We start from the raw sequence: 20,217 nt of genomic DNA, 5'->3' as shown, positions 1-20,217 counted from the left end.
TACAACTTGGTTTGTCAGCTTCTTTAAAAATCACAAGCATTTGATCAGCACTTCATATTTGATATATTCAACCTATCCAATTCATGGTATGCATAAATAAGCATATTGAAGTAATAGAATCTCAGAGAGAAAGGAGGGATAATTAGTTCATTTTCAATTGTTATAAAGATTGGAAGTCACTTCTTTAATTTTTTTTCTTTACTTTCTTTACTTGTATTGTCTCTTACAGTTTTTCTTTCATCCTTTTCCTAACTTTTTTAATATATGCTTTCATGTTTACCTTTTATTCATATCAAAATCTTCATAATATTATATTTTTAAAAAGAATTAACCCCAATTAATACATATTATTACATGACATTACATTGTTGGGCTTGGCTAAGATCAGTTAGGCTCTGCTACTTGCTGAGACCATACTCTGGTTGCCAAAGTATGGAAGTAAAGCAAAATGTTTGTCAACTAACCCACTCAGTCATCTAGCAAAGAAAGACTGCTGGCCCATTGTTTTACCAGCAGTATAAGGTAAAGGTAAAGGTTCCCCTTGCACATAGGTGCTAGTCATTTCCAGCTCTAGGGGGTGGTACTCATCTCAGTTACAAAGCCAAAGAGCCAGCGCTGTCCAAAGACGTTTCCGTGGTCATGTGGCTGGCATGACTAAATGCTGAAGGCACACAGAACGTTACCTTCCCACCAAAGTGGTCCCTATTTTTCTATTTGCATTTTTACATACTTTTGAACTGCTAGGTTGGCAGAAGCTGGGACAAGTAACGGGAGCTCACTCTGTTATGCAGTGCTAGGGATTCAAACCGCCGAACTGCCGACCTTTCTGAACGATAAGTTCAGCATCTTAGCCACTGAGCCACCATGTCCCTGAATATATTAAGGCTTAAATGGTTACAGAAGCAGTGAAGCTGGATCTGGCATTTTTGCATGCAAAACAATACAATTAGCTTTCCCTTTTCCCTAGCCATCCCGGTTATCAATTAATGTCCAACTGGGTGCTTATATATTGTTTGGCTAATGGACCCTCAGCTCCTTTCCAGCTCTGCATTCCGATGAGTGGCCTTGGGCTGGCATGGTTTCTCACATGTCGAGCCAGCACTTCTTGGTTTCTATTCCCCCCGTAATTTTTCCTTATGTTCCAATATCTCTTCAACCTGACATCAATGGTGAGGTGTGAGCAAGGGTGAATGCAGCCTGAACGTGTTGGCGAGAACTCACCGGTGTGTTATGTGTCAGACAAATGCCAACCTATCTTAAATCTAAGATTTGCAAGACAACCATCTGCCCTGTTGCACTGTATAATACTGGGCAGAAACAACAGGGATTGAAAGCTATCTCTATGCCATGGAAATGCAAATGCTCCACTAGATATCAGGCATCTCCCTTCTTGACCACATCCCAAATGACACCACTCGACAAAATTTTAGTGTGGCACCAGTTATAGAGAAGATGAGAGAAGGTTGACCCTGCTGGTAAGGACATGTCCAAAGAGCAGCACCTTCCACCATGGCCAAGACTGCCTACCAACTAGAGGTCAATGGCCGGCAACCTCGTGGGTGTCTAAAACAGAAATGGCAAGACACCATCAACAAAGATATGCAAGCTGCAGGCCTGTGCCCTGTAGATGCAGCTGACCATGCAAAGTAGTGTTCAATGATCTGAAAAGCAGACCCTGCACCTATGGGAATATGAAGAAGATTCCAATCCCATCTTCCTTCCTCCGTTGCTAATGTCATGCTGTTAGCTTGTAATGCTTGGCTAGCAGAATGTCAGCCATGATACTGTGTAAGAAACTTTAACTGGTTTAAACTGTTGTATTACTGGGGTAAACAAATATCTACACAAACCTACCTGCTCTGATGTTTTGTAAAAAGCCACGGAGGCATTCACAAGCTTGAGCCGATCTTCCATCTTGAGCATTAGCTGCTGCCAATGGGAGGCCACCTTCTCAGCACAATCCCTGATCATGTCCATGTCATAATGATTAGCTTGCAACATTGCTTCAGCTTTCTGCTGTACTTGGAGGGCACTCTGGTGAGTTTTCTGATGAAATGTAAATTACACCATTAAGTTAATGAATGTATAGTATCACTATAAACGTATTTAAAACTATAAACCTATTTTAATAAAATTCTGCCTTTCTTTTGCTGTATCCTCATCATGGGCAAAGATTAAAAAATTGAGATAGACAGTCAGAGATATAGCATTCTCTACTCACAGATTGACTGGTTGGATTCAACACATTCCCCAATGACATCGGATGACCAATGTATGCTCCTTTGTCTTTATTTAGATTATAAGATTGTGTGTGTGTGTGTGTGTGTGTGTGTGTGTGTGTGTGTAAGATCACATGAGCTAATTGTACTTTATTACAAAGCTACATGGCTGTCAACAGCCAGAGAAGCCAGGGAAAAGTCCCTTCTGTATCTCTTTTTCTTCCCATTAAGAAGTTGCAGTCTATGCCACCTTTTATCTGACTGGCAGCATTTCTTCCCACCTCTCAAGGTCTTTTTCACATACCATTGCCCACATATAGAGAATCCAATGGAGAGGAAGTTTCACAGAATAAATATGATTTCCTGCTCTTCATTCCTATAAGTCCCTCAACCCAAGACAGGGATGAAGAGTTATGGAGCGTGTAGAGACAGAACGAAGACAGACCTTATTCCTGATGAGATCAGAATTCCGGTTACTTCTATCAAGGAGCATGAACACCCAACCCTGATTTCAGAACATAGTTGAATTGCTTGGTCATTGTTTTATGGGATGGTCCAATTCACAACAATTTGCAAGCATAGCAGCACTACCAGCTTCTTGCTGAAGAGGCACTGGTGCTTTTGCTTTCATATTAGTCCTATTTCCATGATATAGGATTCAGCCAGGCATACTATATGTTACCATGGCAACAGACTTGGGCAATACATCATAAATGAAATTATAACATAGAAATATCCAATAGTAAAGAAGTGAAGATAATTTTAACCTCAATATTAGCCTAGTGCAGTTGATTATTAGTGTCCTTGTGAACTAATTTGAAGACATTGCTCCCTAGTTGCGTCATCCAACTTGATATTTTTCTGCACTCACTGGCAGAAACTAACTCTTTTGCATTTCAAGCAGACATAGCTGGAGAGGAAAAAGCAGAGGCCCCTGTATCTAATGATTTCAAATCCCATTTCTCATATTTGGTGAGAAAAGATAACGTACACTTTGTAGCAAGTATGTGCAAATGTAACAAAACAATTTATTTACATGTGACTATGCCCTAGCAGCTGTATAGATGATTGATGGCTATTGCTTCATATGCAGAAAATGCAGGCCGTGGCAGATTGATGAAAAATCAATCACACGGGATAATTTTGCCTCTGGACCAGCTGCTCATGTGGGAGTCAAGAATCTGTTTAGACAGAATCTGGCACATTAAGGTGGTGCACCTAGCAATATATTAAACATGAATAAATATATACATTTAAGTCAATATTTCAAAAGTTGCCTTTACACAGTCTCCCAGACTACAAAATGAAATTTAATAAGAAAAAAAAAACCCTTTACCTCTATTGCATGCTGGAACTGCTCATGTTCACGCTGCAGCTGCTCAGCCTCCTGTAGTGAACTAGCTGTAATTAGCCCAGCATTTAACATGGACTCTCCATTTCGGATCCAGCCCAATACCTAAAACAAAATACAAGATAGTAATAATACAGAAGCTTCTCTTCTATATTTGAGCAGCACAATCAATCTTACAATTAATATTATTCATTTTCTATTGATAAACAGTCCCAGTGACAGGGGGATACCATTTAAAACAATCAACAAATAAAAATGTGCTGTATTTTTTTAAGAAGCTCTAAAGATGGCAGATATGTTTTATATTGGATGGGGACTGGTGAGGAATTATTTTAATGTTCATCTCTTTTGGTAACTTTTCTAAAATTCGGAACACCGGGCTGACTAGATGGTACTATTGCACCTTTGAACCTATATCTTGAAACCTGCCCGACCATTATGTTTGATTTGTTAATCAGGATTCTGAAGCTTTCTTTGTGGAGAAGTAACTATGATTAGATGTTAGGAACATCTGACATGATTAAATGTTCTGAGTATCAGGAAGGGTAAAACAAATTCAAATAAGGGAATGAAAAGACTTCGCTAGGTTAGCCAAGTTTTCACCTGACAGAAGAGAACATCTGGAATTATGTGCAAATGCTATAGAAATTATCATTTTGTAATAACAGTTACAATTCTTTTCATTTTCACCAAATAAATCCAGGATTAGAAAATAAGCCATCATCTCATAATTTATTTTCTACATTAGATCAAAATGGCATTACATAATTTTTATTGGAACAAAATACCAATTGTAGATAGTGTTTAGAAGAGATTCATTAAAAACAAGTAAGTTGGCAGACCCCCATGGTGCAGACATTTGTCCATCTTCATGCCCTAAAACGTCTTTTCTGTTGACTATACTGAAGATATTCATAATTCAAAAGAAGATGCAACTGCAACAGGGTTAAACAAATTCACCCTGTTTATCAGATATTGAGCTCAGAGAAAAGCATTAGAATATAAATGTTCAAACATTTGCATTTCAGTGCTATACACTTACTAAAATAGCAATAGCAGTCTCAACACATTCTTATCATTCTTATTTTAGTTCTGTTAAGTGTTTTTTACGTGTCAGAGTTCAAGGGCAGCCTATCTGGCAGAGAAACTGAATAAACCATGCACTGAATGCCACATAAAAAGTAATACAGTAAACACAATTTATTCTACTATATCTGATCAAACACCTGCTGAGCTATGAAGACTCTTCTACCTTAGAATGAAAATACTAACGTGTCTTCCTTCTCTGGTTAAAAATAAAATGGCATATATTTTTGGAATAAGCTTACTTTCAGCAGAATAAATTTCTACTTCCTGAAATTATTACAAATATGAAATAATGAGAAATAAAATTCTAGAATTCTGATCATTGACAATGTAAGACTGACATCAATGGTCTTATTCTTAAACAAAAGATTATAGGTGTTTACTTACTAATCTCTCTCTCTCTCTCTCTCTCTGTCTGTGTGTGTGTGTATTTGAAAGAAAGAAAAAAAACTTTCATCCCAGATGGTTATTATCATGCTTTCCTTACTTTATAATTTAACAATATAATCTTTAACATTTATAGCAAGATACAAACTTTATTCTGATAATTATAATTTATTGATGATTCATTAGTTTAACCACAATTTGTAGCTAAGGATTTGCTTTAAGTACCTAAAGTCATGCCTCCACCTGTCAGAATCCTGGAACAAGACTTACAAGAAGCTTTTCGGATGAGAAATGAAATGTCTTCAAAGAAAAACAAGAAAGTCCAGTTGCCTCCTGAAAAAGCACTTTTAGGACAACCATGACGTGGATGACTGAGAATCTCCATAGACATTTAGCTATGCACATTGGGATGAACACCCTTTGAACAGTGCGGTAGTATGTACTGATTTCTAGAAAAATTGCAGACTATAGGAACCATTTGCGGTTCGGTCTGAGATGCAGACAATACAAACGCATCCCCAACAGCCTACACCTGTCTCCAACAGTGAAGGGATACAGGGCAGAAAACATCCTACAGCCAAGAAGGCTCCACATACATTTGCAATACTCAGGTGACCCTGAGGACACAGATAAACCTCCTAGTGGCCACAACAACTCTGTAAAACTCTGTAAAAAGAATGCAAATGGCCAGCTGTCTGCAAGGAATATACTGTAAATCTTTCCATTCCCCACCATCCAGTCAGAGCTAAAGAAGCTTGTTGGATGAGAAGTAAAATGTCTTCAAAGAAAAACAAGAAAGTCCAACTGCCTCCTGAAAAAGTACCTTTGGGATAACAATGACCTGGATGACTGAGAATCTCCATAGACATTAAGACTAACAAGTTATTCATTACTCCACAGATTCAGGTTTTAAACCAAGCAAAAAGCCTTTCCATCTCTCTGCAAGGACTTCTCTGCAGGAACAGAAATGGAGGGAGATTTGACTCGCTTCTACCCTTTTCCTGGTGACTGCAACTCTACTTGAAACATCTTATGGACATCTTTCTCTCTCTCTCTTTTTGCCTTCCTTAGAGCATTTCACTTATCCATAGGTAATGTTCAGTTGTGTTAACGTTATATGCCAACCTATTCAATTAACAGTATGGCTTTATTATAAAAATAGACGTTGAACCATGGCAGATTCATATCACTGCATAGATACAACAATGGAGCCTCGCTACATTTCTCCTTTTGGATTGTACCATTTATCCTTTACAGATATATGCAGGTTGTTTCTTCAAAAAAATGAAATTTGGGAAATGGAAACAAAGAGAAATTGGCTGACCGTTCAAGGTAATTTTGGTGGGAATTCAAATGAACTGTTAGACATGCCTGTCAATTCTGCTGACAGATTAATATGATTGCATAAAAAATGATTCGGGTTGACTACAAATCCGTTTTATGCCAATGGATGGGCATGGAATAGAAAGATTAAGAACTACACTTGTCTTATACCTGTTTGACTTCAGCCTGCAGATGGCGTAGCTGCACACATTGTTCCAAATGTTTCCGATGTTGTTCTGCTGCCAGGTCCAGCTCCTGCTGTTTCTCATGGAGGAATTCCAACAAGTCTTGCACTCGAGTTGCCATGTCCACATCTCTGTCACAGAGCAGTTCAACACCTATAACCACACCCATAAGTTATACCTTCCCATGTGGTATACTTTACTAAAACTCACATACATGATCTATTAAATGCATGCAATTAAAAAGTTTTTACAATTGCAAAATTAAAATCAGTTGTGTGTCCTATTAAAGGACACACAACTGATTTTAATTTTGCAATTGTAAAAGCTTTTTAACTGCATACATATAAACTTCTCAACTAGTCCACCCATTCATTATCTATGTGTAGATGGGCCTACAAATGAGTGTTTTTTTTGTTTTGTTTTTTTGTAAATTTTATTTGAGTTTTCACAAAGAGAAAAAAAATACAAATAAAACATCTTTTTTGAAAGCAGCATAATCCCGGGTTACATTTCTTCGTACAGACACAAATTCAGGTTCATGCTCATTTTTATATTCTATTTCATATCTTATTACTATTTTACATTTTCTGCATAGCTTCTCCCCTCTTTTAATTTTCTCAATTTTATTTTAATTATCTCATCTCAATTCAGATCATTGTATTTATATTTATTGTCTGTCCTGTTTCAATTATCTATTATCTTTTCTCATTAAACAAAATGTCTCCTGTGGTTACTGATTGGAGTATGACGCCTTTATATCTTTTCCCCAAAGTTGTAACATTCAATATAATACATAACTTCCATTCGGATTCTGTTTGGTACATTCTTAAACTACACACAGTATTCTTAATTTTTTTTTTTTATAAATGTATATAATTAAAACAACATTCCATTCCAATTCAATTCTATCATTAATATTAATATTCATTAAAGTCTTAACATCTTTAACATTACTTTTCAATTAAATATCATACTTCTATGGGAACAATTATAAGCTTTCCAAAGTTAATCCCCCCCTCACTTATATTTTATAAAACATTAAGTAATTAAAATGTACCAGTTCCTTCCTAATTCAATTTTCTCATTTATTTTATTTCACTTATTTTATTCACAAACATTTCACTAAATTACACTATTTTATCCCTCATTTTAATCATACGTTGTTTCCAATTTTCTAAAGTTATTTCTATTACTAATATAACAATACAATCTTATGTACCTTTACAGAATCCCTTTTTCAGTTAGATTTTCACCCATTACCTCTAAATAGGTCCTGTTTCTCTATATCTTGCTTCGGTCCTTTGTAACTTCTTTTCCTTTCCTTCTTCCCTCTCTTCTTCTCTCTCCCCTTTTTACCCCCTTATCTCTCTACCTCTATTTCTCTCTTCTGTATTCCCCTTTTCTGTTGCTTTCCAGTATTATACTTATTTTTTGAATTATTTTTCTTTTCTTTGGTTGTTTTTTTAAGTCTTAAATTCTCCATTCTCTTTCCCCACTTTCCTTTTTCTTCCCCACATAGAATTACTTGTTCATTAAAGATGGCTTCTTCTTTGTCCCAATCTTCTTGTTTTGCAGTCTTTTCTTGTTGTTTCTCATAGTTCCAAATCTCCATTTCTAAGAATTGAAAAATGAAGCCAAAAGAACCCTTCCCTTCTTGTGCATCTTCTTTGTACTTTTTAAGTTCCATTTTCAATTCATCCAGAAGTGGTGTCATTGTATAAATTTTTAAACAACCACCCGATTGATTTTAGTCATTCAAATATAATAACCAAAAATCCAAAGATCACCAAATAATCCAAATACACGCAAGCTGTTTCTTTTTTGCTCTTTTTTTCCCCCTTTCTCTTCCTGGGGTTACTATTTAGTTGCAAAGTTTCAGTTAAAATGTATCTTTTAGAAGTCTTGTTGAAGTTTTACTTTAGATTCTTTTTAATTCCAGACAGTCTCGTCCCTCTTCCAGATCCTGCCCTTATTCTTTTTCTCTCCCTTCCTGCTTATGAAAAAGAAAGTTTTTAATGTCCAGAAATTTTTATTATCCCTTTGGCATTTTGTTTTATTTTCAGCTTAATTGCCTATTGATGTCAAAGCAGATTTTTCCGATTTCTTATTTAAGTCTCTTAGTTGTCAGTATAGGGAAGGAGAGAGCAGGAAAAAAAAAAGGCAAACCTTTCCCTTTTCGCTTTCCTTCGCTGCTTCCGACTCTTCTTTGGGAGCAATGTTATTTTTTGTAAGTTTAAATTCCAGGGTACCTTGGTTGTTGCTTTTACAATTTAACCTGGTCAGCTAAAACTTTCACTTCTTATCTTCCTCCTGCACATTCTTTTCTGGTCGAGTTCTTCTTTGTGGTGGCCATTTCTGACCACCACTGCAACTGCCTTCGGGAAAGGGGTTTGAAGGGCTTCGGCGACAGACAGAAATCCGCGATCGTGTGCGGTTTCTGTCTGGGCTCACCGCTGGAGCGCCCCGAGCTGGCTGGTTTCGGGGCTAAGCCACCCTGTAGAGGTGGTGAAGAGGGGGGAGACCACCAGCAGGGTCGAGGAGAGCCGCATCTCTCCTCAGCGGGCCTACAGATGAGTGTTAAAGCAGTCACCCTCAACCAATTATTGTTAATTTACTACCCCAATAATTCACAGTCTTTGTCATGGTGGACGGAAATTCTGAGTAAGTTACATTCCAATTCATTTGGAGAGCACTGGATTAGGTGAGTTTGATAAGGGCGGGTTTTAGCCCATATGCTATAAGATGTCTGTATATCCTTTTGGGATGAGGTGGTAAAGAGATTTTTTTAAACAAAAAACAGATTCATCAGAGCCCCAAAAACAGTTCTGTTCCTTTGAATAGCAGCAAAATCATGTTGTGCTTGTTGCCATCAAAACTAGGAAGGGTTGAGATAGGAAACTGAATCTAAGTTTACCTTTAAGGTGGCATACTCTTTTAACATGGCAAATTCCCATATACCACAGTACTGTCTTATGTCTAAGGATATTTTAACCTATGTAGTAGGGCTGTATTACTATTATCCTTCTCATTATTTTCTGCTACCTTCTCCTACTGGCATCTTATGGTTATAGTACTTTGTTGTTTTTATGTACACAGAGAACTTAATGCACCAGAGACAAATTCCTTGTGTCCAATCACGCTTGGCCAATATTCTATTCTGTTCTGTTCCTATTCCAACTCAAAATAGCAAATTCATCAACTACATAGCAAAATTGATTAACTTGTTGATTTTCAAAAACAAATCCCACCTAACATCCCCCCCCGCCCCCAGTTAAGAGTAGTTTATACATTATAGTTCCTCAGAAAAGATATACAATGCAAGTCTAAATTTTAATGAATTTTATCAACACTCATTTTTTCCTCTTGGTTTGTGGCTTGGCTATACTTTACATTACAATCCAATAATATCAGAATCTTTTGTTTTGCAGTTTTCAGTCACTGTGTAATTGGCATTCCATTATAAACAATGTTGTATAAAACAAACTTCAGTATTTTAAAAACCTAAAAGTTTATTCATATTGTTATAGGTGTTTCAATATATCTTCAATATAATATACAGTGATATGAGTATGAGCACTGGATACTCTTCTATAATATAAGTTTGCAGAATCTGAAGCAGATTTGGCAAGGCAGAGTTAACTTTTTTGTTATTTATGTAAGATAACATGGATGAAACTGAAACATGATTATATAGCTGTTTATTTTAAAAACTGAAATATTTATTAATTTTCAGTAAAATATATTTTATACTAACCTTAATAAAACACTTTTTCCCTTCCAAAAGCAAAATACCTGACATATTCTATTTCTTTCAGGAGTACAATAAGATTAAAAATAAATGATTCTCATGAAGTCAGCCTAGGTAATCTCAATAAATCCATTAACCTGGTTGAAGTGGGGCAAACCCATCTTACCAGAAGCCTGAACTTCATTGACATACTGTAGAAGATCTTGTCCTTGGTGGATGACATCAAAAGTCAGGTTATTCATGGTTAGTGCTTTGTCTGCATGGTGCTGAAGTCTTTGTTCAGCTATTGTAAGATCCTCAGTGTCAAAATCATTCATTTGTTGAGATAGTTCATCATTCCAAGAATCTAAGTCTGAAATGATCTAATGAGAAGAGAATAACATTCATAAATTAGCAACAATAAGTTCTGAGATTTCAAAAGGAAGAGAAAGAGTCTTAGAAAAGACTGAATATTTGGTAAAATATATGTGGACTCTCCACGAAAAAGCTTTATCTTCATATACCATGACGACTAAGAGAGAAATAACCAGTAGGTGACATTGTACTCTGTCATAGAGTTTGCATTCCCATGCTTGCAGACATCTTGGAAGATAATGGAAACTGTAGCCTGGGAGACCATTATTATACAAGACAGTCAGTAACAAAGTTTCTCTGGTAGAATTTTATGTATATTTTGTTCTCCATAGAGCTGCTACGAGTGTCCAGGATGGGAGGTGCTCCAGTCTCGGCTCTCACTGGCTGAGCTTGAAATTGAGGAACGCCTTTCACCATCACGTGGTCCTCTGGACGTTCCCCAGTTTTTAGCTCAGCCTCGTGGTAGTCAGGCTGTTCTTCTCTCAGCTCTTGGTCGTTCAGCATTCTTCAGAGTTTTTTCTACTAAATTTGGACCCTTCCTTTCAGCAGCGCAGTGGATTTGAGGTTGGAACTCCTTAGGGAGTCTTTCTCTTTGCAAGGGGGATATTTTATTCCGTTTTTTCCAGGGGTAAAATCTAGCGCTTCGAGCGCTGCCCCCCCCCCTCTCTTTCGTCTGCCGCTTTTTCGCTCCGTGCGAAGCCGCCTCGTCTTTCCTGCCTTGAACTTCGATCGCTGTTTCCCCCCCGCGAACGCCTTCTAGCCCAGGGAAATTCGCTTCCCTGCCTCTCCCGTTTTTTTGCGGCCTTCTGGCCTTCTCTATTTGTTCTGGGAGACTACCGCCGCTGGTTTTCGCCTCGAATACCTTGCGGCCGCCATTTTGGGCGCCGCGTGGCGTCCGCCATCTTGGATGCGCCCAGATGTCGACGCCATCTTGAGTGTGGCCGCATGGCCGTCCGCCATTCCTAGAGGCCTCACAGCAGGCTGCGTGTAACCTCGAATCACTAGGCAGATCTTTGGACTGCCTACATTTCAGCTCGCTCCTCAAGTACTCAGTCGAAGCCCTTTTTTCAAACAATAAGGGTCCGTTGGCTCCGCAGCTTCCCCAGCAGGCGAGGTAGCAGCATTGTCATCCCCCCCCCCGGTCCGCCTGGAGGGGGCAGCTGCATGGGCGTTCACCCTTCTGGCTGATTGGTTTCCTGGGCTAGGCCCTGATCTTTAATAACAGTTTACAAATTTTTTGATCAAAAGGGGTGTGTGAAACAAGCGCTGGGATCCCCGGCCTTGATATAGGCCGCATCCAGACGTGCCAACCGTCTCATATTAATTTAAAATTCTTTTTCTTTCTCTCCAGATGGCAGATGACAATGTATCTCAAGCAGGTTATTGTTACTAAAAATAAAATAACTTTTCTTTAAAACTGGTATTTAGGAGGAAACTGACAATTCAAAACATACACGGAAGTTTTCTTGGGACAGAATTGTTATATGGCTTTAAAAAGAGGACAAACATTAAGAACCTAACAAGACAGAAGTATAGTAACCATCATAGTTACATTTATATCATAATATGAATGAAACAATTCATATTACTTTAACCATAATGAAGTTTGTTTTTGGTTTAGCATGTAATGCAAACATCATTCTGAATCTTTCAAACCATGATTTTTTTTGACTTACTCAATAAATTATGGTTAAAATAACTATGCTTAGCATGAGGTTGAGGTCCAGAGGCTGTATTTTATGCTTAATATATAAATAAATGTTAGTAATTTGAAAGCAAGGCAGGTTAATGAATGGCTAATATATAAAATGAAAAGGGTTACTTCTGCAAGCTGTGAAATAACAATTATGCAATAGTCATTTCTGGATATGAAAATGTATGTGAACATTTTTTCTCAAGCAATCCTTTTCACAAATGAAGGCAAATCTTTTTACAAGCTTCACTGAAAGAAAATAAATTCGCACCCAATTCTTGAAAGAACAGAAAGGATACATGAAAACTGCACCACAATTAAGGGTTTATTCATTAATTTCATACTCTAGGCGAGAGACTTTTGATGAGGACATGGCAAAATAGATGTCCTTGAAGTGGGAGTGAGACAGTATTCTAGCATAAATTGGTGGCTGAAGGGAAGATCCTAGCCAGTTAATTCTCTCCAGAGAGTTAACAGACTGAGATCACCCACATGTACTCTGAACAGCTGCTCCTCCTGAGTAGACTGTAGAAACCAAGGTTTTTACAATCAGCTGGAGAGTTGAATGATTTCCATTAAGCTCACAGTCCTAAAGTAGCCTATATGGACAATGAGAGTCTTTTCTTAATCACTTTTGGATTGTTTCAAAGGTGCTTGTTTTCTTCAAAAGGCAACTGGACTGTTTTTTCCTTGAGGAGGAAGAAGAAAACATTTCGCTTCTTATCCAAGAAGCTCCATCAGTTCTAATGGGAACAGAAGGACAAATAGCAACAATTGGCACTGGATGGTGGGGGAATGGAAGGGTAGGTTCTGATAGGATTGGGGTGGTGATGGAAGGATTGTATTTCTTTGCAATCATCTAGTCATTAGCACTCTCTTTGAGAGCTGTTGTGGCCACTTGGGGGGAGCTGCCTCAGGATCACCTGAATCAAGAGTGCAATTAGTTTTGGAATCTCCTTGGAACTGCTGCAAGGGCTGCATTGTAACCTGGAGATAGCTGGTATTTTATTCCATTTTATTTCATTCTGTTGAGGGAAAGCTGTTCAATTCTAACACAGATGGACTTTTTTACCCCTCTTTCAGACCAGTCATCCTCTCTATCCAAAATGTGGACTTCTATAGGCTGTAAAATGTAAAAGGTACATTTTTGTAAAATGTAGAGAGGATAAAATAGGTATCATCTCTGATAACTCTTAACGGACCTAAGCTGACTACCGAATGATGTGCTCTTAAAAAAAAATTGTTTATACTATAGATAAGAGATGAGATATGGGAAGAAAATACTTTATTTCTGTATTTTGGGAGAAGATAAAATGTTATTAAAAGTTGTTTATACTTGTTCCGATGAAAGGGATATTTACTTCTTTATATATTTCTTTTCTTTTTCTTTATTCTTACTTTTCAACATTAAAAAAATTATTAAAAAACAATCATGTTCTAGACCTACTGCATGGCAACTCGCTATTGGAGGAAGGAGGATAGACCTGGTTATGTAAGTGATGAATTTTTCAAATGAATTTTATGGAAAAGAATAATGTGTGTGATTTGGGATATCCTATTCTAACATAAACTCTTCTGTTTAAATCTGCAAGCTGGTTTGGGAAGTTTTTATAAGAACACTATTAATGTGTTTGTATTAAAAGCAAAGAATATTAATATTTATTGAGATATCTAAAATTAAATATAAGAAAAAACAGATGCTACACAAAACTAAGAAGGCAATCTACAGGGAAGATGTGTACTATATATATTTTTAACTACAACAGGTACAACTATTTATTCCAACAGCATCTTCATTATTTACCTTAGCCAAATGAAACAGGCAAACTTTTTTTTTTCGGGGGATGGGGGGTCAAAACTATTTATTACCTGGAAGCACACTGACTTATTCCTGTTGGTGTGTGTCGGCAGCCTGTGGAGATGGCAGCAGAGTCAGACATTGGGAAGGAACATGGTCAAGTCCAGGAGTCTGGGGCAGACTCGAACGAGGGTCCTGAGTCCAATACAGAGATGGGGCCAGGCCCATCTGGGAGTTATGTGCTGACTCTGTAGCCTCCTAAATCTGACAGCAGCGAGGCAGAGGAACAAGGGGAGCCTGTTCCCAGTGTGCGCATGTGCAGAGTTGCCAGAAGGCAAGAACAGTTAAGATAGAAGGGGCGACTCGAGAGTAAGGCTTGGAGGTGATTGGCCCCTCCCATAAGACTTAAAGGAGGAGCAAAGGGACAGGAACCTTTGCAGGAAGCAACATTGTTCATTCTGTTTGGATTAAACCTTGAAACTCTGCGTGGACTTTGTATTCCGTTTGGCTTTTTACAGTTGATTTGGCACTTTAGTTGTTGGCAGCAATTCAAAGGAGATAAAGGTGGGTGCTTATCTCGAGAGACTGTTTGGGACTCATTAATGGGCGTAATTCCCAGTGTTGAAACAAAAAGAGAGTTGTTTGGACTAAGCGTATGCTTAATTACAGTCTCAGGAAGCCTTGGTCAGAACAATTCCCTTTGAGAGATTTAAAGAAGAAAAATGGGAAAAACCAATAGCATCAACATTTTCTTTTTGAAGGGAAGCTCCTGTTTTCACACCAGCCCAAATCCTTAGTGAGAAAAAGGAAGTGTTAAATACAGTGCAATATGGACTACAGACTCACATCAATGGCATCTCTCTCAAAGATCCGCAACTGCAAAAAGAGCTCCAGCTTTATTTTGCGCTCCTGGAAAAGCTCTTCCATCTGGGATTGGGCCTCATCCAGCTGCTGAAGGACTGTCTCAATGTGATTGATGGAGCTGTTATGAGGTGTCTTGTTGCTTGAGATGGCTGAATCCCTATACAACACAGAGAACAGCCATATAGAAACAGAACCTGAAATATAAGCATGTGCATAGAGGCCAATCTCTTCAATCTTTGGCGACACATGTCCAAAATCATGTTCTTTCATCAACGTATTGCTTTGAGCTAGCAATATTGGCTACACAAACTGCCTTATAATTAACGATTAACCAAGCTGCATTTTTTTCTTGACCAAGAATTAGGCTGCAATTATAGGTTGCAAGGAACATAGTTCGAACTAGACCAATGGGAACGCCTTCCTTTCTGTAGAGTGTAATTATGCTATGGCATTTTCCTTGACCCTTCCCGCAATGAGAGGGAAAGAGGGCAGAGAAACTCTTAGCCTGAAAAGTGCAGCAGGTTCTGGAAGGAAAAGAAGAGGACTTGATGCAAAGTTGACATTTCCACAGAAGGCCATACCCTCTTACCTCAGCTGCTGTATTAGATCCTCGCCTTCCTTGATAACATTCACTGTAACTTGCAGAGTGGTCTGCTGCTGCTGGCCAAACCTTTTGATCAGCTCCTGCACAGCCTCCACCGATTCAGCATAGACATCATCCAGCAATTCCTTCTGCAGCTCTTCCAGCCATGTCCAGAGCTGCAGGACAGAAAATACAATTATGAAAGAAAACTGACTGTTAGATTAGGTTCTTCTCTCTTTCAACTCCTTCTTTTAATCATACTTGCAAGAAAACTGGTTATGATATGCAAAGTTTAATTGCTCAGGATTCGTGTGATTCTGCCAAAGTTTGTGTAATGCTCTAGTTACATCTCAGCTCCCATTTCCCCCCTGTGCATCATAAGGATGACAAACTTGGCCTTATCTTGCAGTGTTGTTACACTATTTCATACCTCTGCCCTATGTCTTCATGTTGGGAGGCATGTATCCCCAGTTTTGCTGACATCAAAACCAACTTGCAAGCTTCCTACAGGTAGGTCAAGGTAGGAAACAAGATAATAGACTGAACTTCTCCTTGCAGGGCCCTTAACTTGTAGCTAAAGAAATAGTAGATACAGGATTGTCTGCATTTTCTAAGGCTTTAAATAAATATGCATTGCTATTTAATTATATTAAACTTACACTGCTGAACACTAAAGTCTATATATATATAACAATGAACTAAGGCAGCTGACTCCTGAATTTTGAACCAAATAAGACTGCTAGACTACACACAAAAGAGCCCACTGTACATGTTCTAGCAGTTAAACTGAAAAGGTTACTTGTTTCTGTATCGCAGATTTAAGTTAATTATAGGCTTCAGTTGGTTTATCAATTGTAGAAGAGAGAAGAGACCTGCTAACATCAGCTCAGAGACCATCTCAGTCAGCAGCAGGAACTACATAAACAGAATACCAATACTGTTCCAGCTACTTCCCTGAGCCCTGTCTACATTTTATAAGCCATTACATGACATCTGGCAAAGAAACAGCAAAAAAAAACCCTTCTTGCTGCTGAATGAGTTAATACTACAACATATAGTTCTGAATCAATATCTGAATTTTTAATTCATGACAGAAGTCCCTCCTGCTGCTTGGTTGCTAGAAAACAGTAGCTCCCAGAGAGTTAGAATACCGAGTGCAATTACCATTAAACAGAAAATAGTAGAAAGCAATTCTCTGTGTTATCTCTCTAACACAAATGCATACAAATCAATCAATCGGTCAATCAATCCAGGTTTTAAGAATCAATTCTTTCTAAAATGACTTAAGCCTATAAAACAAAACAGGCCCATGATTTATAATCCTTAGGCTAATTGTCAATAATTCTACAAGCTTAGGTAGAGTTTTTCTCATTGAAAGCAGATAGTTTTCCTTTCAGCAACGGTACCAGCTTTGCATTAAGCTAAATCATTATTCTGCACTGTGATTAGTGTAATAGGCTGGCTAAAAGCTAGTGAACCGGAACTCCATCCAAGCAAAGTGGAACTTGCTAGTTTGTTTAGTTTGCCAAGTGAAAATGTATTTATTTTGTTCTAATTGGCACTGCATTCACCCTGAAGGGTCAAATATGCTTTTTACTCATGGTCTTTGATGTATAATTGTCACTTTAAATGTAAATGGCTTTGGTGGCCAGGAGTATGTTTTATCAGTTCAGGCTGATATAATAACTACCACATTTTCTATATCAGGGAAAATCTGTTACGATACTACCCATAATTCAAAGATCAGGTAATAATATATATACGCATATACATACACACACACACACACACACACATCTGTTTTCTGAGGTTTTTGCGGGTATTTGTATGTGGATCTTTGGTTATTCGGGTTTTCTCCCGCGTAAAATTGGAAGTATCTAGGCAACGTTTTGATGAAGTCTCATTCATCATCTTCAGGCTTGTGTCTTCAACTTTGTGCTTTTCGGAGTAATGTGAGCTTGCAGCTGCTTCTTCCTTTTAACTGCTAGTGGGGGTGTGACTTGATTGGGTGGGGGCTTGGCTGTGTTCTGATTGGCTGGGGTTGTGTTCTGTTCAGGTGGGGGCTTGGTTATGCTCAGGTTAGTCAGTTGCTGGGGGATTTGAGCTGGTGAACTGTGATCCTGTTGTTTGGCTTCGCGTTTGTGGTCGTGCCACATCTTCATGGTGGGCGTCAGTTCACTTCATGTATGGGTCAGAGGGGTTTGAAGCGGGTAGTGATGCAGCTGCGGTACGGCTTCTGGTCCATGGTCATGTCTCATCTTCTGTGTGGGTGTGAGTCTGCTTTCTACATGGAAGGGTGGTGGTAGCATCTTTGTGACCCTCATGGGTGCGGGTCTGGTGTCACTCTTCATGTTAGGTACTCGTTTGTTTATGAGGGCGGGTTTCCAAATGGCTGGTAGGCGGGAGGTATAATCTCATTTATTTATGCTGTGTGGGCATTTTTCTATCTCTATGGCTTCTCTGATTATTCTGTTATTGAAGTGTTCAGTTTTGGCGATAGTTCTGATATTTTTAAAGTCAATCTCATGTCCTGTGGCTTTGAGGTGTTGAATCAGGGAAGAGGTCGGTTCTTCTTTTTTGGTTGAGTTCTTGTGTTCTTCAATGCGTGCACTTATTCTTCTGTTGGTTTGTCCGATGTATACGGAGGGGCAGGCGGTGCAAGGGAGTATAAGAAAACAAAAGCTTGAAGATGGTGAATGAGACTTCATCGAAACGTCGCCTAGATACTTCCAATTTTACGTGGGAGAAAACCCGAATAATCAAAGATTATTATATAAAATATAATACCATTTTTCAGGTAGTATTACATAAAGAGGCATGATGGCTTAGCAGTTAAAGATGCTGAGCTTGTCAGCTGGAAAGCTGACAGTCCAGGTTTGAAAACCAAGCACTATGCAACGGGATGAACTCCCGTTCCTCGCCCCAGCTCCTGCCAACCTAGCAGTTTGAAAGCATGCAAATGTGAGTAGATACCACTTTGATGGGAAGATAATGTTCTGTGCACCTCAGCATATAGTTAGGCTGGCCACATGACCGCACAAGTGTCTTTGGGTACTGCTGGCTCTCTATGATAATGGGAGATGAGCACTGCCCCTTAGAGTCAGACATGACCAGATAGGACAGTGATGGCTAACCTTTTCTGGACTGAGTGCCCAAAGCACGCGCATGCGCCTGAATCCCCAAAATACAATACGCCCCCTGCGCAACCCCACCACGTGTCCTGCACATGCACAGCAGAGACCCGAAGGCCAGCTGGAGGCGTGCACACATGCACGTCAGAGCTGAACTGGGGCAAAGGCTCATGTGCCATCAGAGATGGGGCTGTGTGCCACCTCTGCCACATGTGCCATAGGTTCGCCATCATGGGGATAGGAGAAATCTTTACCTTTATACCACCTTATTCTGGCAATTAAATCACAGGAATGGGATGCATGTAAGGCATACTTTGAAAAGTGCTCAGCCACTTCCATTAATTTAAAATAAAGTTGTAGGGCTACCCCTGGGAACTTCCATAGTTTAGTGACTGGAATAATTTTCTCTGCTGGGTTGCTCTTGTTTATCCTAGGTAGCACTCTACTGATGATCGTAATTGAATCTGGAATTACAGTCATAAGTTATGGCAGTCATTAAGTTGTTAATTATGTTACTTTGCATGATTTTATGACCTTTCTTAAGTGAATGTCATGATCCTTATGCAAATGCAAGTAGTTGTTAAATGAACTAATTTGAGAGAATGGGTACTTTTTGCTTGAAACTGGAAATAAATGCAAGTTTCCAGCAAAAAAGACAAACATTGTACTGACATGCCCATGGGATGCTACAAACAGCCAAAAATGCAGGCTGTCATGCAAAGTGAGAATAAGTGACTGCGGGGGGGAGGGAAGCCATCACAACTTCAAAACTGGGCTGTAAGTAGCTCTGGGGAAAGCTCTATTGTAAGTTTGAATAGTTGCTAAGCAACCAGTCATAAGTTGAGGACTACCTTTATGTAAATTCCAGAGATAGCAGCCTATTTGTTTTAGTCCTTATATTCCTGGCTTTAGAAATAATTTTAAAATCTTTTTTTAATGTTGTATTTTATTTCTTATAGACTCTGAATTATTGTATATCTTATCTTGTGTTCAAGTTACCCGATGAATGTTTTGAATTGGATAGAATAATTATTTTAATAAATATAATGTTGTGGGATCATTAAGAAATTTTAGAGAATAAAACTCTTTATCTTAGAGCATCCCTTATCTATGTGGAAGTCTTTTGCATCGTTTATTCAGCATCACAGCTTTAAATATAACTTCCAGACAGCAGGCACACTATTGGTGCAAAACCATTAAGCAAAGTGTTTAGATTGCCCAACCAACTATGCGGGGAAATGCTCTCAAATGTATTTGTAACATATCAGTCACTTTCCTAGTTTATACCAAGCATCTATCTAGTCAAATCTTTGCCAATCTCTTATTTCAGGTAAAACTCTTCAACACATCAGCCTTCAAGCAATTTGGCCAATTGGGTATTTTTCTTGATTTTTCAAGGGACTTTCCCCCCCATTTTAAAAAAATAACTACTTTACTAAGGATGATAAAGAGGCTTTGCAGTTTTGTCCATTTATCGTCCATCTTAGTGAAGTGT

The 20,217-nt window shown here is 38.5% G+C and overlaps 1 protein-coding gene across 2 annotated transcripts in view; it reads right to left on the bottom strand.

Annotated features, from left to right (window-relative positions):
* The window catches only part of TRIO (trio Rho guanine nucleotide exchange factor), a 253,223-nt gene that overhangs the window by 105,366 nt on the left and 127,640 nt on the right, over positions 1–20,217 (bottom strand). For both annotated transcript variants that reach the window (XM_026701043.2, XM_087930714.1), the window contains 6 exons: positions 15,598–15,767; positions 14,991–15,165; positions 10,466–10,661; positions 6,538–6,704; positions 3,556–3,675; positions 1,855–2,046 (listed from right to left, as the gene is read on the bottom strand). In XM_026701043.2, coding sequence (XP_026556828.1) covers positions 1,855–2,046; positions 3,556–3,675; positions 6,538–6,704; positions 10,466–10,661; positions 14,991–15,165; positions 15,598–15,767 — 1,020 coding nt within the window. The remainder of the gene's footprint in view (positions 1–1,854; positions 2,047–3,555; positions 3,676–6,537; positions 6,705–10,465; positions 10,662–14,990; positions 15,166–15,597; positions 15,768–20,217) is intronic.

This window comes from Pseudonaja textilis, chromosome 3 (assembly GCF_049901715.1).
Source record: "Pseudonaja textilis isolate UNSWEBS1 chromosome 3, rPseTex1.2, whole genome shotgun sequence".
In the NCBI taxonomy this organism is placed as follows: Eukaryota; Metazoa; Chordata; class Lepidosauria; order Squamata; family Elapidae; genus Pseudonaja; species Pseudonaja textilis.
The sequence above is the reverse complement of the archived record's forward strand: the minus strand, read 5'-3'. Positions and strand labels throughout refer to the sequence as shown.